We start from the raw sequence: 23,251 nt of genomic DNA, 5'->3' as shown, positions 1-23,251 counted from the left end.
CAGATAAAAGTGCAATATATATATAGAAATTATCTTTTTTTTTAATTATATTTTTAGATTTTGGATAATTCAATATTTTATTTTTAATTATATAATTAAGAATTTTATTTGATTAATATTTAGTTATATTTTATATTTTTAATTTTTTACTAAAAGACTTTTTCAGATAACAATACAATATATACAAAAATTATCTCTTTTTAAATTATATTTTCAGATTTTGAATAATTCTTACTATTAGTAATATTAATCAATTATCTAATCAAATCAATTAAAATTTCGTTTTAATTTTTTAATTTATTTATACATTTTATTCATTAAGGGTATAACGATATTAACCACTGTAACTTTTAACGTGAGAGCTCGATTCCAAAAATTTACTTCGCAAATAATAGTATAGATATTAATCAATTATCTAATCAAATCAATTAAAATTTCGTTTTAATTTTTTAATTTATTTATATATTTTATTCATTAAGGGTATAAACGATATTAACCACTGTAACTTTTAACGTGAGAGCTCGATTCCAAAAATTTACTTCGCAAATAATAAAAACCACATTGCTGGTAAAACCAAAAATGAATTCGGTTAAACTTAAAAATTGTGACTTAGGTAAATAAAAGTTATTAATTGCTACTAAAAAGATAAAAATTTGAATAAAATTTTTACACATTATTTTATTAAATATACTTTAAATCTAGAGTATTTGTACTCCCTACACACAACTTCCCCACTATTTGCACTTCATACCCTATTTCCCTTCAATTTTTTTCCCCCATCACTACCATTTTCCCCCAATTCAATGGTATCCCACTCTTTTCAGTATATTGAGCTAATTTGCTCTTAAATCTATCAATTTATAATAAAATACACTAGTTTATTATTATATACTAGATAAATATTCGATAAAATTGAGTTATGGACAAGTTTATTATTCTTCAAGTCTGAAACATCTTTTTGTAGAAAAGAAATAATATTGGGGTGAGAGAGGCTCGAACTCACGACCTAAGGATCACTCGGTAGCTATGAGACATAATTTTGTCTTAGAAATGTTTGTTTCATCAGAAGTGAATATTGTCGTATCTATATTATTATTTGAGAAGTGATTTAGCTTATGTGTCAGTTTTTCCATAGTTTTAGATTTTTTTTGCTTATTTATCAATATTTTCAATAATTTTAATTAGTAGTTTTTACTTATTTATTATGTTTAATTGTTTTTAGTTAGTAATTTTACTTATCTGTTATATTTTTAAACTTATCTGTTATATTTTAAAATAATTTTAGTTGTTTATTTTAAGTTAACATAAACCTGCGATAAGATACATGTTTGACCAAAAGCTTAGATTCACTGAATCATTGAATGATGTTCATTATACCGACAATGAAAACCATATAAACGTTAGGTTAAGGACAATATTAATTATATCGGCTCTATTATTTTACCGACTCAATAGCTATATATATATCATTCAAGTTTCTTTCGTTTACATATATAAAATCAAAAGCTACACACAAATCTTAAAACTTCTCAGCAACATTAATAACTTGCAAACAATGATGTCTTTTTGAAAAGAAAATCTGCTTCTTTTGTTCTTATTGAAGACATTGATCCGGCTAAAGATTGTTACAAGATTAAAGTTAAAGTGTTAAAACTTTGGAATACATGGAAAAATTAAATTGAATTGGTGTTGGTATACCTTTGTAAATATTCTATTTTTGTTCATTATTGATTAGTATTAATTATACTGTTTAGTGTTAGTGATTTATTTTTGTTATTTGTTTTAGGAACGAAGATTCATGCTTCTATATTGATGAACGTTCTCTTGAAACTTTTCTATCTAAGTTATCGAAAGGGGGTTCTTTTATTCTGAGTAATTTCACCATTGGTGACCATACCACAGAATATAAATTGAATCCTCTTCTTTTTAAGATTAACTTCTATAGAACAACCAAAACTACTTCTTGCGATGATTTTCCAAAAAAGTTACCAAATAATTACTTCAAATATTTTAAGGAAATATTGGAACACAAATATGAAAAAGAAGTCTTAATCGGTTAGTTTTCTATATCATATAGTGTTTTTATTGATGTGTCCTTATTTATATTCTCTTTTTAACCGGTTCTTTTTTTCTAATATTTTGTGTGTTTAGAAGTTATTGGTGAAGTTGTGAATGTTAGAACTTTAGAAGATCTAATGGCAAAAGGGAAATCATCGACTAAGTTAGAATTAACAATTCGTGACATAAAGTAAGTTTTATTCAGCTTTTAATTTTATACTCATTTTATATTTTTATTATCTTATACTGTTTTGTATTTTTAATACTTAGTGATACGTGTTTACCATGTACGTTGTGGTCTAGGTATGCAAAACAAGTATCATATTTCTTTAAATCCATTGCAGCAGCGTGTATTGTATGTGTTGCTCGATTTGTTTGTGTACGAGAACTCAGAGGTATTTTTCCCCACAAAATCTAACATCTAAATTGCTGATAATATATGGTATTTATTCGTTGTTGTTATTTTTTTTATGTTGTAGGAGCTGTGACTGTTTCTAATGTATTCAATGCCACTGAAATTTTTTTTTTGATCCACAACTACAAGAAGTGCTTGATTTCAAAGCTAAGTTTCCTAATGATGATTTGATTATTACTAAAGAAGATTTTGATTCAAAATCTACTTCTCTGAAAGTAGATTTATATGATAAAATTTTCATTAAGAATCCAACAAAATCTATCTGTGCATTGCAATGGCGGATCTAGAAAATAATTTTTGTGGGGAAAAATAAATAAATTGATATTTTTAAATTATTATATAATTTTTTAAAAAGTTTTATTTTTAAGTTAAACTGATACAACTAAAATAACTGTTTTGAAAAGAAATATAAGATGAATCACTAACAAAATAAAATGAAAAAAAAATATAGAATAAGTTGTTAAAAACAATAATATTGAAAGTTTGAGTGACAGGAAAAAATACTATGTAAAGAAAAAACAAAAGGAAACAAAAGAACTAGAAGAAATGCAATGTTAAAGCCACCTAAGCTGCAGAATATTTAATGTTTACTATGTACAAAAATTAATATGTAAAATTGTATGGGGGCAGCTGCCCCCTCCATATACTGTAGATCCATCCCTGCGTGCACTGAATGCATCGAATGAGGTACGTTGTACTTATTAAATATTTTTGGTTACAACTAAAGGATGTCCACTGAAGTTATCCATGAATTCAGTTTTATATAAAGTTGTTTTGTTTGTTTTTATAGGTGGGAAAATGTGTTATGCTTTGCAAGATTGTTTCCATTGAAACCACTCCAAAGTTGTATTTTGTTGCATGTTGTACCTGAAGGACGACTGTTCATCCATGTCAAGATGATCTTGATGATGATAGTCCACCTTTGTTTCATTGTACCGGATGCAATGGTCCATTGCCAGTGGAAAGTCTCTAATATTGTGGCTACGTATTTTGTGTTTAATATAAATTCTCATATATCATTTACGTGAATTCAATGGTTTCAGCGTGTTTAATATAACAGCAAATAAACATACCAATTTCTTGAGAATGTTTAGTAGGATCTTATATTATATTTAAAAATGTCTTGAAATTAATCTGATATTATTGATTAATTATGTACACAACTAAACTATACTTAGTAATTAATATTATTTAAAATCCCAAAATAAATTTATATTATATATCCAAGTATTATAATAGAATCTTTTCAAACTTAAATATTAGATATCTATATATATATACAACTCATATATGGTAGTTAGTTTCAGAAAAAAAAATTATATGGTAGTTTCTCTTTATAATGTTTATTTTTTCATAATTATGTGATACATGTGCTAAGATGATTAATATAATGAAAATATAATTTAATGTTATTTTTCATTATTAACTAATCAAAATTTATCTATCAATTTTTATCAACAATCAAAATTATTATAAATTCAAATATATACAAAAATTATTTACTGCAAATGTATTTAAATGATTTTATTCTGTGATATCGCATGACTAGAGAAAGAAGAAGAATAAAAGAATTACCGTGAGTTTAAAGAAGCGGCACTTTTTGAGCAATGATGGCGAAAACAAGAAACAGAAACAAAGTAATGAAATATTACATGAACAAAAAGCTTGAATCAGAAATAGAAAGAGATTAGACGGGCTTATTTGTGAACTAACCATATTTCACTAACAAATTAAGAATATGGCTTTGATTTTGACGTTATTAGATCTCATACCATTTGTGCAATATTTTCCCGGTTTTCTCCTTCTTTTGAACCAGTTGCCAGTCAAAGAAAAAAAAATTGTGATCAATATTTGTGGTGATTATTGCTGGTCGCGGCGTTAGTGGTTATCAGAACGGTGATATTGGTTATCACACCGGCGGTAGCGTTGAATACGAAGATGATGACTACGGCAAGAGTGATTAAGGATGAAACACAAGTTGTCAATCCAAAAGAAACAGTCATCTTTCATACAAAGATTAATATGACTGCAATGATCGAAGAAAGATCTAATGTTACAGAAGAAGATAAACAGAGTAAATAGAATAGAACATTCTGCATATGGTATAGTTCATATTAATGAAATTAATAATAGTGGAAGTAATGCTTATTCCGTATCAACCCAAACTTCCATAAACTAAATCCAAAACATTAATCACTAAACTCTAAAAGAAAATATAAACCCTAACCCTAATATCAAAATATACACACAGTACATAATATGAAGCATTATTAAAATAGAATAGTAAAAAACGAAATCGCATAGTACATATTAACGTCAACCCAAACCTTTCATAAACTAAACCCAAAACACTAATCACTAAACCCTAAAAGGAAATATAAACTCTAATTAAAATATCAAAATATGCACATAGTACATAATAGGAAACATTATCATATAGAATAGTAACAAACGAAATAGCATATTACATATTTTTCAGATTTTGAAATGTTTATGATTGCAAGAATGAGGTAATGCTTACCCCAACGTCAATCTAAACCTTACATAAACTAAACCCAAAACACCAATCACCAAACCCCAAAAAAAAATATAAACCCTAACCAAAATATCAAAACATGCATGTACTACATAATATGAAGCATATTAAATAAAATAGTAACAAACGAAATGACATAGTACATATTGTCAAAATAGCATAGTATAACCAAAAACTTAGGATTCAAATGAGGGCGCCTCGACCGTAACGCCGTCGTGATCTGTAGATTTTATGGCTATGGTGATGGTGGTTCAGTGATGAATGTGAATATGAATGAGGTGAGAATAATTATGAAAAAGGGATACTGATTATAGAAAAAAAAATCTTTAAAGAGACGATAAACACAAAACACAGTGGAGAATTAGTGATGATCGTATTGTAACGGCGTCGAAGGACAAGGTGGTGGAGATGAAAGCAGATTGATGGTAGTTGTTAATCGAAGATGAAGAAGAAGAAAAAGAGATATTTTTATCTTTCATTAACCGGTTGCTAAGGGTATTATAGTATATATTACACAAATAATGGAGGTACTTCTTTTTTTGGCTAGATATTTAATTATGTTTTGTTTTGTAGCTATCCAGCCCAATTTCCCTTAGACAAAAAGGCTAAAGGAGAAAGAATAAGAAAGATAAGAGAAACAAGAAATATAAAAAATCTATAGTATTGATTAATTTCTCTCTATATCTTGATAATAAAAAGCCCATAAAAATATAACATAAGATAGTGAAAAAAGTCTAAATTAAAAATGTTTAAAATTAAAAATAACACATAAAAATACTTTAAATTAATTATCACCCTTATGAAAAAAAATACGAAAACATATGTTAGATTTAATATTGGATATATATATAAGCCGCACAAGGTGCGGGCAATTACCTAGTAATTTTTATTTTATAACTACAAAAAACAAGCCCACATGCCCACATAATTTTAGTTTTTATAAAAAATCATTTGATTTTCCAATCAATCTTTTTAATAAATAGATTTCCTAGAATTTAGGGGAAACAGTTCTAAATTTTTTTAACCCATTTATAAAAAAATACCAAAAAGAAAATTTTGTGGGCTTTTAATATAAAATCGATTTTATTTTTGAAGTTCTAAATTTTAAGTTGCCAAAAAAGAAGTTCTACATTTTAATAAATAAATAATTAAATTAATAATATTTTTATAAATAAATAACTCTCATACCTGTTTTTTTACATATGATGTCGTTTAAACAATAATGTAATCATTTATTTTTGTATCATATCTTTAAAATAAATTAGATATTTATATTTAACTGTAAAAAATAGTTATTAATTTTGATAAATAAAATTTTGGACACATTAAAAAATTATTTAAGTTTATAAGTAAAATTATTAGACACATTAAACAATAATTAAAAATTATATTAATACAATATATAATTAATTTAAAAAAGGAAATTGCCATTTAAGTTTTAAAGTTTTTAAATAATTTATAAAATAAGATTTTATAAATAGTTTCTCAGCAAATCCTTTTTGTCTCTCAGCAAATCTGGATTACTAGGGTTTTGATTTCGTTTTAGATCTCTAGATCTTGACTTGTCGCTCTGGTTTCAATCCATCTCAGATGATGTTGTTTTGGGTTAACCTTGTCTGTGTGCTTCAGATGGGTTCGTGCTTCATCCTTTATCTCATCTGATGTTTGTTATTTGACATAGAGGTTGAATCCGAGGCATGCTTGTTGGTTTGTAGTGTTTGTGTTCTGTCTGGTTTCATCAACGGTATAAGTGGTGGTGTGATGGTGGCGGTTGTGTGTGATGAGCAGAGCATGCCTTTTATTCTTCAGAAGTTGCAGGGTTCTTCTCACCTTTCCATCTCTCAGGCATGAAGGAGTCCTTCTCGCGGCCTTATAATAAGTGTGGTTTCTGAATGTTCTCATAATTCTCTCGTTCTTCGGTGGCTTCGGTGAAGCAATATAATGAAGTTGAGGGTGTAGGCTTTCCGAAGAAGGTTCGGTTGAGGAGGGGGCTTTAGTTTCGGGTGTTTGTCTCTTCTATATTTGGAGTTTCTTGCAAGGCGTTTTGGCTCTAGTTTGGTACCGTGAACGGATTGTTCAGGTATGTTTGGTCCGGTGTTGTTGTGTTGGCCACTACTCCGCTTACTCTCTCTTGTGCTTGGTTGGTTCTTGGCAAGAGTTCCGGCTGTTTCTATGACTGGACGACTTATTTCTATTAGCCTCTTCAAGGTTTGTCTTCGGTTTTGGTTATAAGAGTGCAGTCTCATCTTGTGTTTGCCGTAGTTGTTGCATGTGTTGCCTTTTGTTTGGGTTTGAGAATCCCGGTTGTGGGCTATGTTTCCGGGGATAGTAATGTGTTTCCGCCGGCTTTTGGTTATCATGCTTGTATGTTCTCAGTTTTATCAATCAATCAAATTCAGAAGGAAAAAAAACTCTACTTTTTTTGTTAATTACTAATCTAACTCTACATCATCAACACATGTTAGTATAGGTGGCTAAAGACCAAATAACCTTCATTATTTTTCTTTATTACAATATTACCATTTCTAATATATTTCATTAATAAATTTTAAAACAGAAAATAAAAACAATTAATCCCTATTGCATCGTATTATTATTTGTCGAAGAACAGCCAAGTAGAAATCAAAAAGTTCTCCAGAAAGAAAATCTAGAGTTCCGGCGTAGACAGTCAGATTCAATTTCACCAGAGGTTAAACCTTCTTCCCCCAATTAGCATCGATTTCACCGGTGAGAAGAGATTAGATTTCCCCGGCGAGCCTTGAAACCTTTCATCCGACCAGCGTCACTTTGCTGCCTTGTTTTCTCCGCCAGTGAAATTCTCCGGCGACGAGGACCACCGCTGCTTCACCAACCTCTGCCATCTTCACTGTCAAAACTCCAAAGTATCTAACATCTTTAATTAATTTTTGGGTAAGTTATGTGGTTCTTTGATTTCTCTGCTTCTTTACTAATCTGGTTGACTGAGATATAAGTGGTTTTTTTTTTTTATTTATCATTGTTGTATATACATGCTAACGTTTTTTTCCATTTCAGGTTATGGATTCTTCTAGCAGTAAGCGCAACCATCCATGACTACTCTAAAAAAAAGGCAAAGCTCCTAGCCAGCAAAGGAGTATGAGCTATTATAACTATTTATCAAATTTTCAAATGGTAGAAGAAGGTGTGGGACTTTATGGATGGGATGATGACGTTGATGATGATGATGTAACAAACTTGGTTCATGATATCAGTCACAATTGTGTAGATCGTCGATTTTGGGATGTCAATGAAGAACCTCCAACTACTACAAGGAAGAAGCATCCTACATCTGTTCGCGTGACTGATGTTGAGAGTTCAAAAAAGAAGGCTAATGATACAAAAACTGTTGGAGTTCAGGTCTTCAGGAAGACTGTTTAATTCTCTGCACTTATTTCTTTAGTGAAGTTGTAGTCTTATTTTGTAGTCACATCCACGTAATTAGACATAGAAGAAAATAACAAGATTAGATTGCAAATAGCACAAAACATAACTAATACAAGTTGAGAAAAAGTATTATATCTATCACGTGCATTCAATCCTTATTAAGAAAACATCTAAATTCATACAGGCTGAAGCTTTGAACACTTCTTTGGATCAATCCTTGTTGTCTCTTGTCTACTAAGGAAGAAGGTAAGAACAACACATCACCTACAAATTTAAATAGAGACTTCTTAATAACCATAAGAACATGCACACATCAAGCTCAACAAAAAACACACGTATCTCACTTTAACTGAAGCAAGCATAGTTTTTACTAAGTTGGGTTTGGTTTAATTAAATAAATTTGGTTTACATGTTTTTGTTCAAATTATGGTAGGTTTGAAACGTTTTGGTTTAAATCAAGTTAAATTACTGGTATATGAATAACTCAGAATAAGGGTAATTAAAAAAATCTGTGGCCAAATCATAAATAAATCTGTGGTTTAAGTTTAAACAAATCTGTCAAACTGTAACAAATCTGAGGTCAAATAATAAATAAATATATCAAATTCTAATAAATCTGTGGTCAAAGAATAAATAAATCTATCAAATTCTATTTAAGTCTGTCAAAATTAAGTAAATTTGTGGCTAAAGAATAATAAATCAATCAAATCGGAATTAAATCTGTCAAAACAAGTAAATTTGTGGCTATAGAAAAAAAAACTATCAAATCCTACGTAAACCTGTTCAAATTAAGTAAATTTGTGGCCAAATAAATTAAATCTGTCAATATTTAATAAATATGTGGCCAAACGTGACAGATTTGTTGTAACAAGTCTGTAGAAATTTTATTAAGTCTATAGATTTTTAAATAAATCTGTGGCTAAAGAAGAATATATTTAAGTCTGTGACTACATAAAACGTGGACAAAATAAGTCTGTGGATGGCAAAATCGTAAATATTTTGAAAATTCATTAATGGCATTTTCGTAATTAGTTTTTTTGTTAACAAAGGAAATAAGGGTAAATTAGGTATGAAAAACAAACTAGTAATTAAAAGAAAATTAGAGTTACACTAGTAATTAATTGATAAATAAGGGTCGATCCTCTTGCCGCGGAAACTAAGTCACATTGAAAAGGAAAATGGTTAAACCTGAATCTATTAAAGATACAGACCTAACCCTCAGGTGGGAAATGCAGTCCACGACAGGCCCTCTCCCGGGTTTATATACGAACGTATCCGCAACTGTGGTGAGCAGAACAATGTGACTTAGTTTCCGCGGCAGGAGGATCGAACCCAGAATGTGTTTGCATCCAAGGCCCGTCCACTACCACTGGACCACAAGGTCCGCTCGACAAACATTTTCTACTAGGGAAGTTTACTAGAATAACTCAAATGAGTTTAGAAATTACTAGAATAACTCTAAAAAGTTTTAAGTTATCAAAAATATTTTATGGTCAAAAATACCCTTGACTATAGTTATGATCAAAAAATAATATTACAAAAGTGCTATTTAAAATTATTAAAAAAAATCCATCGGCAGATTTATTTAACGAAAAACAAATCTATCGTAATATAAATCTGTTAAGTTAAACTGTTGTAAAATTTATTTCCGCCATGTATTTGGTGGCAGACTGTTCTGTTACGATAGATGTTTTTAAACTGGCAGATTTGTGTGGCCGATTTAAGATTTTTGATAGATTTATATATTTTAGTCAGTCATATGTAGTAACCGATTTGTTGAAGTCATCCTTTTTTCCGAAGTAGTCAGAGTTTTGAGACATATATGTTTATCATTAATAGACATAAATTTTTATGATAGATATGTTTTTTTTTAACACTATGATAGATATGTTTACCTGATTTAAATTTGCAATCCACTTTTGTATTCATTTGGTGGCAGATTTTTGAAATTGCCGTTTTTGGCGGTAGACGCTTTATATAAATTTGTAACAGATTTTTGTATTTACGAAGTGGCAGACTTTTAAACAAAAATCTGGTTTTTGAGTAAGCCAAACTTAAATCAATAGAAATTAAAGCTGGTTCTATATAGTTCATAATTTACAACTAACTAAACCACAAATTCTTATGTAATAGCCATCTGATCCATTTTTCGCCAATATAAGGATAGCAACAAGAGACTAAACCCCATGAAATAGGGAGTGTGTTCAATTGAGACTGTAAGGTGATTTATATTAAAATGACAAATCTGATATTCAAATATGAAAAACATCGGGTCATCATCTAAAAGCTCACTAAAAATCAAATCGCCTCAAACTTTAGATTAAATACACACTCTTGTACATTTAAAGTTAATTAATCTAGATTTATGGTTTAAATTTGGAGATAGGGTTTAGGATTTAATATAATATTTTCAGAATATATATGTATTTTTAAATTGAACTTCAAAGTAAAATTGAAAATTGAAAAAAAATGAGAAAATCTCTAATATTGAATTAAAATTTTCAAATATTTTTTTTATATTGGCAAAAAATGGATCAGATGACGGCGAGATAGTGTGGAGGAGGCGGATTTGAAGTCGGAGATAACAGAGGTGGAGGTCACAGAGATGGAAGTTGCAGAGATGACCCTGATTTTAGGTTTGTTGGCAACGAGGTCTCCTCTTCACCCGTGAAAGGGTTTTTTTTAATTATATCCCTAATAATACCTTAATGGCAAACTTGTGATTACTGAAAACTAGGTTGGGTTTTATGCACTTTTGCTTGGTATATGTGTTATGCTAGTAATTACAATATTTTAAGAGTTAGTTGAGTAATATTAGGTATGATTGGAGTCATTATAAGTAATTTCTCTTTCGAAAATGTAGAAAGTTGTATAACTGAAGTTGCGATCAGAGCGAGTGTTTGGCTAGCTGGTAATGGATTAGTGGTTTGGAGCTAGGTCACGATGTAATCAACGTGTTTGCGTAGTTAAGCATTATGCAACAATTGCTCTTATGTTTCTCAATAAGAAGAGAGATAGAAACATAGATGCATTCTCTTAAAAATGGACGGTTTATATTTTTTTTTTGAAAGAATTTTAAATTATTCATATCAAAAATGCTTTTGTACAATGGATGTGAATTATTCATATTAAAATAATAATTTATAGAGTTTCTACTGTAGTTGTAATTTTTAAGTCTGAATTTTTCTGACAGTTTATAATTATTAGATTACATGATTAGTGAAATGTATATTTATTAAAATTTGTTTTACTATAACTAATATTTAAATTATTGAAAATAAATTCACGCATCATTCCCTAATAATAATAAATAAATATTTTTCAGAATCACCAAAAACACAAGAAATGTGATACAAATGAATCATTAAACATGAAAATGTGCTTCTCTTATTCAATATGTTGTAATATTCTTCTTCCAAGCCAACAATATATTTTAAAAACCAAGTCTTCTTGTATTACAACCTCTTAAAAATGATAGATTATTAAATAGAAAATAAGCATATAAAAAAAATAATAAGACATGAGAAAATAAAGAATCTAATCTATTAATGGAGGGTCGAATTTTTTATCTACTATACAAAGACTATGTTATACCATTAATTGAAAACTTAAATAAATATCCTAAATTTATTCATACATCACATTTTCCTAACAGAAACAAATAAACAATATACATCTAAATAATAAAATTTCTAAGAAAATCCTAATATATTTTCATTATGCTATTCTTTTGATTGTTGGGGAAATTACATGTTTACCACTTTTATGGTACCACTTTTCATTTTTACCACCACTAATGAGACATTTTCAAAAATACTTTCTTCATTAAGTGGCAAAAGACTCTTATGCCCTTGTTATTTATATATATATGATAAATCATTATTTAAATAAAAATAATAATAATAATAAAAATAAAAAAATAAAAAATAAATTTAAAAAATAATTAAAAAAATGTAAATCTTTTTTTTTATGTTTTCGAATTATACTTTTTCAAATTCGAACTTTTTTATAAAAAAAAAATTTTTTGAATTTTTTTTTTGAATTTTTTTTTTTCAAATTTCTTTTTGAAAAACGAAAATTATGTTTGAAACTATTTTTCAAAATTTTTTATATATTTTTGAAGTATTTATATATTTATTAGAATAATAAATTTCACATTCCAAAAACCCTACCCCACCCCTCAACTCTAAACCCTAAGTCTAGATTAGTTAACCCTAAGGGTATAATTGTATTTTACCCTTCATTAAAAGTGAGGGTAAAAGTGGTTAATGTAAACATGAAAAGTGGTACTATCAATGTGGTATTTGTGGTAATTTCCCTTGATTGTTTATCATATTTAGTTAATGATACAATTTCGGTAGCAAAGAATTCTAGAGGAGTTATTAAATTTTAAGATTCCATTATTATTGGTTTGTGAATTTTTAAAAACTAAATAGAATCCATTGTTATTGGGGTGATGATTTTTAAATTCCACTCAAAATCCTTTATTATTGGAATAGTTTAGTTTTCATTGATTTTAAGATTCTAATAAAATCTATTGTTATTGGGATGTAAATTTTCTTTGTTTTTACTCATAGTACTCAATTTTGAGAATATCTTCTATACCCATAAGATTTTTGAAATCAATGTAATAAAATACACTCACATACAAAAACTCAAATTGAAGAATGAAATAATATACAAATCACAACTTTAACATAATACAATTCACAACTTAAAAAAATAGAAAAATATATTAAAAATTTAAAATAAAAATTGTAAAAATAGTTTTAAAAAGCACTTTCGAATTTTTTAAAAAACATTTCAAAAATAATAGTTCAAACTTTTTTTACAAAAATTCAAATTTAAAACATATATTTTGAAATTATATAAAAAATATTTTTTATTTTTAATTATTTATATATCTATTAAGTAAGAAGTAGAAATTAAATTTTCTTGGTCATTTTATTTCTTGAGATCTTTTTTGTGACAAAAACTTTTTTCAAAGTTGTTTAAGAATTCCCTTAATTGAAATGATTTTCTTTCCTTTTTTTTTCTACCACCATTAATTTCTTACTTTTTAACTTTCATTTTTCTAAAGTAGCTATAGTTTTAGAGAAAAATGAAAGTTTATTAAACATTAACGTAGAAGACCTCAACGGAAGTCTTCCACAAGACTTCTAGGAAGTCTTCCCTTTAAGTCAATTTTGCATTTGAAAATTTACTAAGGAAGACTTCCACGGAAGTCTACTCTACAGCAGACTTCTTTGGAAGCTTTCCTTTGTAAATATGGGCTTAGTTTTGTTTTTGAAAAAATCTCGAAAATACCAGAGAAGACTTTCCTATAAGTCTTCTAGGATTAACAGGTTAGCTTTGCAATTGACTGAACTGTATTAGAAATTTGATTTTTTCTAGAAGACTTACGTGGAACTCTTCCCATCAGAAAACTTCTAGGAAGTCTTTCGATCTCTCGGTGTAAGTTTTCTCACAGTTCGAAGACTTCTATGTAAGTAGTCTTAGGTTACTTTTACAATTGAAAAATAAAACTTAAATATTTAATTTTAACTCGAAGACTTATACGGAAGTCTTCTGTGTAACCACAGGTTTGACCATTATCTCGGAAGACTTACGTGGAAGTTTTCTAACTAAACTTAAATATTTTAATTTTATTTTTCATTTGTAAAAGTAACCTGATACGACTTTCACCGAGAGTGAGAAGACTTCCACTCCGCGGAAGTTTTATGTTGGAAGACTTCCATGTAAATCTTCTAAAGATAGTCAAAATTTTGACACAATTCGGTCAATTGCAAAACTAACTTGATTGTCCGAGAAGATTTACCGACATAAAGTCGTCTGCATTGACCAGACTTATTTTCGAGATTTTTTTTGAGATTTTCGAGATTTTTTTGTTAACAAAGAAAAATTAGAAGACTTCCAGGGAAGTCGTCTCTAAGAAACATATATAAAGTCAATTGCAAAACTAACTTTTGCATTGACCAGATTTCTTCCGTATATGTCTTCTACGATAAGAAGACTTATATGAAAGTCTTCTGGTGAACAAATCTGGAAAAAAAATAATAATTTCATACATTCAACGAGTGAGTGCTTAGCTTCTCCAAGCACAGAGAAGTGCAACACGAAAATGACCCACTTGTTAATGATCACCAATCTTGCGCTTGAAAGGCTCTATGAACCTTAAAAAGTTTAGAATCAAAATCTTTGATTTTTTGGATGAATATAGAGAGAAAGTGAAAGAGATGTTGTTTTAGCGCATAATAAATGATATATGAGGAGTGAAAAACGATTTTTAAGTGCATTAATAGCTTCAAATTGGTTGTTCATGGTAGTTGGTGTATTCATGGTAATGACAATATTGTAAATACTTGAGGAAGATGAAGATAATAGAGTAAAATGTTCATTTTCAAAAGAAAAGTACAAAAAAGTAATGGCATTTTCGTGAATAATCCAAAGTTTTACGGTGAACAGGGCAAATAAAAATTTCCAAAAAGTCATGAATTAGTTTTGTGTTTGACTTTGAGTTTTGATTCATTTTTGCAAGACGATCTTAAATGTAATCTAATATACCAGATAATAATGAAACCGACTATATATTACATACATCAAAATATACTTCAATACTATATATATATAAAAGAAATTTTTATAAATTAATAATTCTGTAAATTAATGAAATCCTGACATTATTAATTTTTGGAGTTTTCACTTTATATGTAATATATATTGTAGTGCGTGAATGGTATAAAGTGATAAATAACATTTGTTTAATTGTTTTCATCTCCAATCCATAACACTATTTTAGTGTGAAATCACATTATCTTAGTGTAGTTTCAACAATAAAATACCTTCATCTCGGACTACAACACCACATTTCACATTAAAAGCTATTTTATAATATTATATGTATTTAATTTTTATTTGTCATTTATTTAATTATATATTTTATTAATACAAATTTAAATAAGTGAATAGTGGTTTAGTGGAGTAAATAGTGCTTTAGTGTGTTAAATAGTGTCATACCAAATTTGGTGTGAAAATATAGGTTACGTTAAAATGGTGTGATTTTTAGTATTGGATTGAAGAAAGTTTTTGTGTAAAAATAACACTAACGCAAAGTTTTAGTGTTGGATCGACATGTGGCAACACATGACTAGTATGAACCACTTCTGTGAAGCTAGAATACCCCGTATAACTCAGAAAAAAAAAGATGACATTTTATCATTGTTAAATCATGGGCATAGCCCTCAGATCACATTATGTCTCACGTTCGTTTGTGTTATTATATAAGGTCACATATGTGACTTTTAATGTATAACACAAAAACAACTTGTGATGGCAAAACCCTATTCAATTATGTTTTTACCCACTGTATACTGTTGTTGGAATAATGATTCTAAATTATTTTTTTAAATCTATTTGTTATATAGTGAATGGTTTAAATCCAATTTTAAAAATTGAGCATTAAATTTTCTTAGATTTTTTTTTTGAGCAAACCTATTGTAAAATTTATCTCTATGAATAAATGATTTACTGCGGGGAATTTAGAAATCACAGTTTAAACTAACTTGAAAATTTAAAATTTGATTCTAACTAAAAGAACAACAATATTGTAATAACTAGAACTTAAGACTTTTTATTTTGATGTTTTTAGGACCACACGAAATAATAACCCGATCCCGAAGACCGGCAAGAATCAACTGTTAACATGTGAAAAAAGCAAACCATGGAAGAACACAAACTGACTGCTGCAACACACACATAGAATAAGCAGAAAACAAACAACACCTTGAGACATGTTTCAGATGGAGACACTGTTGGGAATTCCCCTGCCAGTGACTCCACCTTCACTGGTCGGAAACAAAGAAGTGTATGGCATCTTAACCGGACCAGTCCTGTTCTTGAGATTCTCGTCTAGGTTCCTTTCATCAATCTTTTTCTCAATCTCTTTTACTTTGTCTCCAAACTTCTCAAACGCTTCCAACGCCTCTTTCTCAGCCGCCCATTCCTTAGAATCTCTCTGCCCCAAATACACCTCATCGCTAGAATGAGTAGACAGAATCTCAATCAGAGATATCCCAAGAAGCGTCTGAAGCTGAGCCGTGATCGTCTTCAAAAACACTTTGTCCGGATTCTTCTCAAGTTGTTCAAACTCAGGAGTGTTTTCCTTTGGCATGAACTGTCGGCTTATGGTCGGCCTGTTCGGGAGATACCCTGCAATGGGATACTGTCCGAAGTTAACCGCTGCATGTAGAGCAGAAGCCACCCATATTATTATAGTGCAAGAGTCAATCAGTTCTTTGCGGGTTTGCAATTTGGGCCACCAAGGTTCTGACTTTTTGTCTCCGTGACCTTCCTCACGCACCTCCTTCCACCAAGCTTGGAGCTCAGTGTCGTTCTGGACATCCTCGTCCGACTTGTAGTACAAGGGAATGTAGTCTTGGACCCATGACTCGATAGCGTACCAAACCTCAAGCCCATCCACAGCGTAAGGGTAGTCTTCTATCCTCAGACGCAATCCGTGTGGTGCTTCTGGGTCCTCAACAGCCATCCCTCTGCAGTTGAAAAAATCAACAGAAGTTTATCTTTCGTTTTGAGTAAACTAAATATGCACATTACCTCTTTTTAAGTTCTGCTGGTAAGGCTTGGTCAGGGAAGGTCCAGTGGTTCTTGTAGATGAAAGATGACATCTCCATGGCATATTTAGAAGGAAACACTGTGATCTCAAAGATACCACCTCCATTGATCAAGATTTGCCTAGCAAGCGCATTGATGTTCATCGTATCACGGTAGTGAGGTTCGAGGAGCTTGAAAACCGGGTGAAGAACGCTTAGCTGTCTGTTCGTTGCAATGACGAAAGGTTCAATAGATGCATGTGTTTGCAACCTGCAAGAAACACAAAAACTTTTTAACTTCAGATCATGCAGATATGTATATACATCAGTTCCCCCCCAACTTATATCCATTACCAGTGGCTGATAAGTTGATGGTTTCCAGAGTCATTTACGCCCACATAAGCCTTTGCCAACTGCCACAGCGAGTCGTAGACCCCTTCCCCAGGCGTGTATACTTCACTCACTGCTCCAAAGCTGTCTCCGTCAGGATGAGGCAAGCTCAGCTCAATCACCAACGGCTTCAAGGTCCCATCATCTTTCAAGAAGAGAAGAGTTCTGCTTGCATAAACCTTGTTTCCGGTGGTGTTTATACGTCCCAGGTACGGCATCAGTGTGTCATGGTGGTCTAATATGAACAACCTTTCCTTCTCCAAAGCCTGAAATATCCAATGTTTTTAGACTTGACTCGGAGATCAGAGATATCATTCATTTGATAGTAGTTTGTTACCTCTTCAACAGTGAGCCCATCTAAGCTCTCTTCTATATGGCTTTTGGTGATTGTGCTGTTCTGGTCACCGTATGTTTCCCTCTCAAGCTTGCTCTTTGGAGGAAACTCCTGCAAGTTAACATGCCAGTAAGAAACCAAAAGAAGAAAAAAAGAGAGAAACACTATTTAAAATTCACCTTAAGAAGTTGAATAACAACAGGGTTTAGCCCAGCAAGCATTTCTCTAGCGAACTCCTCATCGGTTCTCCATGCAGTTTTATCCTCTAGAAAGAAGTAGAAGAAGAAGAAAATCAAAGTTAGTTGTATCGAAAATGTTTATTCAGATTCAAGTGAAGTGGATGGATGGATACCTTTGATGACCTGAGGCACTGGATACTTAAGGAATTTCTGACCATCGGTTCTGAATATCTCCTTTAACATCTCAAGCGGTATATTCTTAACGATACTATCAATCAAAGCCTGGTTTGGTAGATCGATTCCTTCTTCATAGATCTTAAGAACATCTTCAAAAGAATCAAACTCTTTAGGAGTCTCGTCAAACACAGACTCAAGCGCAGGCTGTATGATCTGAGCGATCGCTTTCAGAGCATAAGCAAGGAAATCAGACATCTTCAAATGTCCGAATCTCTCATCTCTTGGAACATATATGTCTAGGCTCGACGTGACTGGTAACCTGCTCTCTGTTTCAGGATCTTCTGTTGTCGGTTTTCGCCCGGTTCTCCCTCTTCTCGGGTAAGGATACTCCTGTGACCCTCCAAGTACAGGCCGTGGGTTTTTGGGAGGTACGCCTAGATCGTTGTAGTAAGCATAGTCATACACTCTATCCCATTCCTTAAGCTCTCCTTCGCCGGTTCCTCTTAGGCTCACTAGCTCTTCTTCCCTGTACTTGAGCAGTGCCTCTGGCGTTTCATGTGGAAGATAAGTCTGAATCACACACACACACACCATTTCTCACATCATCTTGCGTCTTACGTCACTAAACATACCACAGAACATCGTATTAAATAGAGAATAGTTTTAGTTACCTTGTTGGAGAAGAACACTCGGTCTTTGGTGTAGCGCTTAGCAGGGTAAACCCAAGAATTGCAGATGTAATGGACTCTGCCATGCCCTGGGACATCTTCAAGGGTCAAACTTTTGAGATAAAACTCACTAAAATGGCTGTTTCTGATCAAGAATGCTCCAGGGTAACCAAAATCTTGGTCGTAATCGAATGTGACCTTGAAGGCTGATTCACCCGCGGTTAACGACGTGATCGTGGTGATCCAGTCCTCTAAGTGTGCAGCCTTTCCTAGTTTACCGTTAGAACCATTTTCTGCCAAATCACAATGAATTAGTGAATTGAAACTTGTATGGATCCGGTTAATGTATTTGTGCAAACAAACGGCATTATATACTCGCATCTAACTACAAGTTGAAAACATTTAATCCTTTCTGAGAAAAAAATGCATCAACCTACTATTTTTAAAAATGCATTATATACCTCTATTGTTTGATGTGTATAATATATACCGTTATTTTCTTATTTGGAATTGTTAAGGACGCAACGCAATTAAACGGCAAACGAAGATCAAAGCCAAACAGATGTGTTACTGGATTGTAACAGTAAATTATTCTTGAACAGTAAATTATTCCTAAAGTTGAGAAAAAAAAAGATTTTCTGTAGGGGCGACACGTAACCTTCACCCGCTTCACGCTACGCAAGAAAAAAAAAACAGATCTTTTTCGACTTTTGAGACTATTCAGTAAATTTTTAATCTAGAACTTTTGGTAATTTAATCTTCATCTGAAACCTAAAAACAGCACAGCCCTTTATAATTGCAATTTATTGATCACTTCAACCATTTTCACCAAGTTAACATTCATAGCTTTTAATTCTAACATTTTCTATTCGATTTACTATCTAAAAACATCAACAACAAAAATCAAGTTTTTCAGAGTCCACCGAGGTTTTTGAGCGATTAAATTGAAATCAGTTGAGAGAATATTCGCCGCGTCGGCGGTAGAGCGAGTTTTTGAATATGGGTTATACTATATACATCTATTTAGTACTATAAACCAACAAACACTTGAGAACAAAACTATTTAGTACAAACACCAAGGCGCTAGACTGGGTTGGACCTAGCGCCTAAATAGAAAATCAAGGATTAATCAGAAATTACACGGGACAGAATTTTTTTGATTGTTTACTATGTTATAAAACATTTTAATCTTTAATTGTGTATAACATTAATACATTTTCATGTTTGAGATTGTATAAAACACACAAATAGAATAAATAAACTTAATATAGTGTAATTTTCATCAAATTCATAAATGGTATTTATAAAATTTTAGATCAAATTAATAAATAAAAATAATAATAAAAAAGAAAAAACAAAGATTAGGCGGCCGTCTAGACGGTCATTTAGACGGAAAAAATCGGATATCCTATTTTTAAACCGATTTAGCATAAATTTTTAAACCGATTTAACATAAATCAGGACGGAAACAAAAGAGTGACGCATATCGCCCATGTGGCCGTCCAGACGGCCGCCTAGGTGGCTAGGCGGCTGATTTTTAGAACACGGTACAAACACTTGCAACATAAATTAAATAAAAATGAGATGAAGACGACAGACACTTAAAAACGAAATTATTTTCTCCTACTTGTGTTGCTTATTATTTTAGATTTCAACCTTAATACCAATTTAGAATATATCTAATTGGTAATAAAAATGAAATGGAGACGACAGACATTTAAAAATAAAATTATTAAGTTCTCCTATTTGTGCTGCTAATTTATTTTGTATTTCAACTTTAATACCAAATTAAAATATATTAATTGGCAAACAATCTAAAGCATGAACTTGTTAGCATCCGAGAGTCATAAAATCGATGTTAAAAAAATTCTATACTGATCCGTAATATTTGGATAGTTAAATATTTATAAAAAAAATCAAAGATGGACGATATATTAAGATCTATTATAAATCTTTCATATTCGTGTGCGTTATCACTCTCTGGTTTGGTTAGCTAAATTGTTCTAAATTCTTTTACCAATTCACTATTTTATTACAAAAATACACATAAAATAATAAATATATTCTTCACCGTGAATGTTATTGGGAAATTGCACTCTATATACATAATAAAAATCAAAATTTACTATCTAACTAAAAACACATCCTCTCTCCTACTTTCTCTTCCTATCTCTCTACTCTCTCGCTAAAAATCTAATTTCTTTTATTTTTTTAGCTATTTGGCAAATAAGCCCAATATTATTAACTCTCCGAGGTAGATTAACTGAAGAAAATAAAAGAATAAAGTTCAAAAAAGAAAAAAAAATACGATATATTTTGTCGATTGGGAAAGATAAAAGAAAAAGATAACAAGACTTGGTAACACAAAACGAGTATCTGATTTATCGTCCTTTAAGAGAGAATAATGTTTCTGGCCTTTCAAGAGGAGAAAGAAAAGCCAAAGTAATTTTCAAGCTTTCTTGCTAGAGAAGTTTCCATTTTTCAAACAAACAATTACGAAAATGTGATTTTTCCTAATATATCCAAAATTCGTTTCATAGTTTTGATTTTGATTGTTCTACAACTAAAAAACAGGTTCAGCCAAAGAAAAACTAAAAACCAACAAAAAAAACGAGCACAGGATAAAAGGACAAGAAGATAATAGGTCCGTATAAAAACCAAGTATATACACAATAGCGAGTTTAAAAAATATATCTTGTAATTAATAAATACCATTTTAGAAGTTTTAATATTAAATTAAAGACTTTTGTTCTAATTTGCACAGAGGTCAATGAAAAATGAGAGAAAGCTAAAGTAAGCGAAGGAATCAAAACAGAGGTGCGAGTATACCTGGATCAGTAACATCGGAGCTGATAAGTCGAAGAGTGACTTTGTTTCCCAGAAATTCGTGGAGACGGTCGAGAAACGAAGCGTTGAAATCATTGAAATCAAGAACGTTCTTCTTCATCAGAACCACTGTTCCTTTCACCTTCGCTGCATTTCCTCCACCGCCGGTCAACAGATCCACCAAGTCTCCGATCATCTTTGAGTTGCAGAGAGATTCACTGATCCTTTCTTTATTCGCTCTCTCAATTTTAATCAATGGCGTGGCTAATTCCGTATTGGTTGGGGTATTTAAAGAGGAAAACTAAGTTGTTGAGAGATTTTATTCTATTAATTTATTTATTTATTTGTCCGCATTGATTCATAAATAATAACTAGAGCTGGACCTGTCCGATCGGACGGGTGTTTTTTTTGTTTATGTAATGTAACTAATTATTTTTTACACCATTATGTAATCTATAAAAATTATAATAAATGATGATAAAAATACATCACATAATACATATATTGTTGTTACATAATTTCACAAATAGTAAAAGTAAAATGATTTATCTGTAAATATAAATATCACACGAATATTTGTTTTTATTTGACCGATATCATTTTTATTTACCCGATATTGAGTTGGCTAGTGGTAAAGAAAATAGTAGTCTTTCATTGGTCGGGTTTGATATACGTTGGAAAGAATTATTAACAACATTTGAGTTGCCAGTAAAAAAGAGAAACCACTTTTTATTTTTTAGAAATATATTTTTATTTTCTATAAATAATATAATATTTATTTATTTTTCACGTATTATGTATTTTTTTATTATGACATTACGCATAATAATTAAAAATATATATATATATTTTAATTTATTTTTAGTTTATGTGTGTGTTTTCTATAAACTAAAATATATATGCGAAAATAATACTTGAGATGTTTTGATAGGTTTTTGGTCATAAATGATAACTATATTGAAATTTCCAACCCGTTATATATGTAGTCTTAATTTTTAATTTCTCAACCCGATACATAAATATTCTTCATCCATTTTTAACACTAAAATATTTATATTATACTTATTAAAATGAGTAATTTGTTAGAATGAGTAATTGCATTTCTTCTATTTATATTATTATCAAATTAATTTTATTTTAACTTATTGACTTTAACATTTTATTATATGTAGGATTTTTATTTTATATGAACTTTTTTTTTCTTTTTTTAGAACATTGTTATCTTATCTAAATGTTTTTATTTACATACAAAACTCGAAGAATATTCTTTTGAAACTTCCCCTATTACAATTTTCTCATAAGAAAAATTTTAGGTGTTTTTAATTGTTTAAATACTAATACTTAAATGTACATGTTATTACCAAATCTAATATTTCAAATCCTTACTAAAAAAAAATAATTTAAGGTAAAATTCAATTGAACATATGTAATATCATACATAATTTAAAAATAATTTTCTAATAGCATTTTAGTTATATATATGTCTAAAACAATATTGTCAATTAAATATATTAGTCAAATTGGTTATTTGAAAATTTTAATTAGGTCCAACTTTAGAACTATCAAGTAAAATGGATCTTTTTTAATATGTTCTCATTATTAAGTTTTTATTCCCAAATACGGCATATCCTTTAAATTTTTAAATATTGTTAATTGA

At 30.2% G+C, this 23,251-nt stretch overlaps 1 protein-coding gene across 1 annotated transcript; it reads right to left on the bottom strand.

Moving 5' to 3' along the window:
* Positions 1-16,021: 16,021 nt before the first annotated feature.
* On the bottom strand, positions 16,022-21,877 carry LOC106433973 (linoleate 9S-lipoxygenase 1). The gene is made up of 8 exons (XM_013874815.3): positions 21,598-21,877; positions 18,772-19,061; positions 18,097-18,670; positions 17,924-18,009; positions 17,748-17,855; positions 17,375-17,676; positions 17,025-17,291; positions 16,022-16,960 (listed from the first exon to the last, which is right to left on the bottom strand). Exons 1-8 carry the CDS (start codon positions 21,788-21,790, stop codon positions 16,207-16,209), a joined length of 2,574 nt encoding a protein of 857 aa, XP_013730269.1. The 5' UTR covers positions 21,791-21,877; the 3' UTR covers positions 16,022-16,206.
* Between the last annotated feature and the right edge of the window lie 1,374 nt (positions 21,878-23,251).

The sequence above is a fragment of the Brassica napus genome, chromosome A1 (assembly GCF_020379485.1).
Source record: "Brassica napus cultivar Da-Ae chromosome A1, Da-Ae, whole genome shotgun sequence".
Lineage (NCBI taxonomy): Eukaryota > Viridiplantae > Streptophyta > Magnoliopsida > Brassicales > Brassicaceae > Brassica > Brassica napus.
The sequence above is the reverse complement of the archived record's forward strand: the minus strand, read 5'-3'. Positions and strand labels throughout refer to the sequence as shown.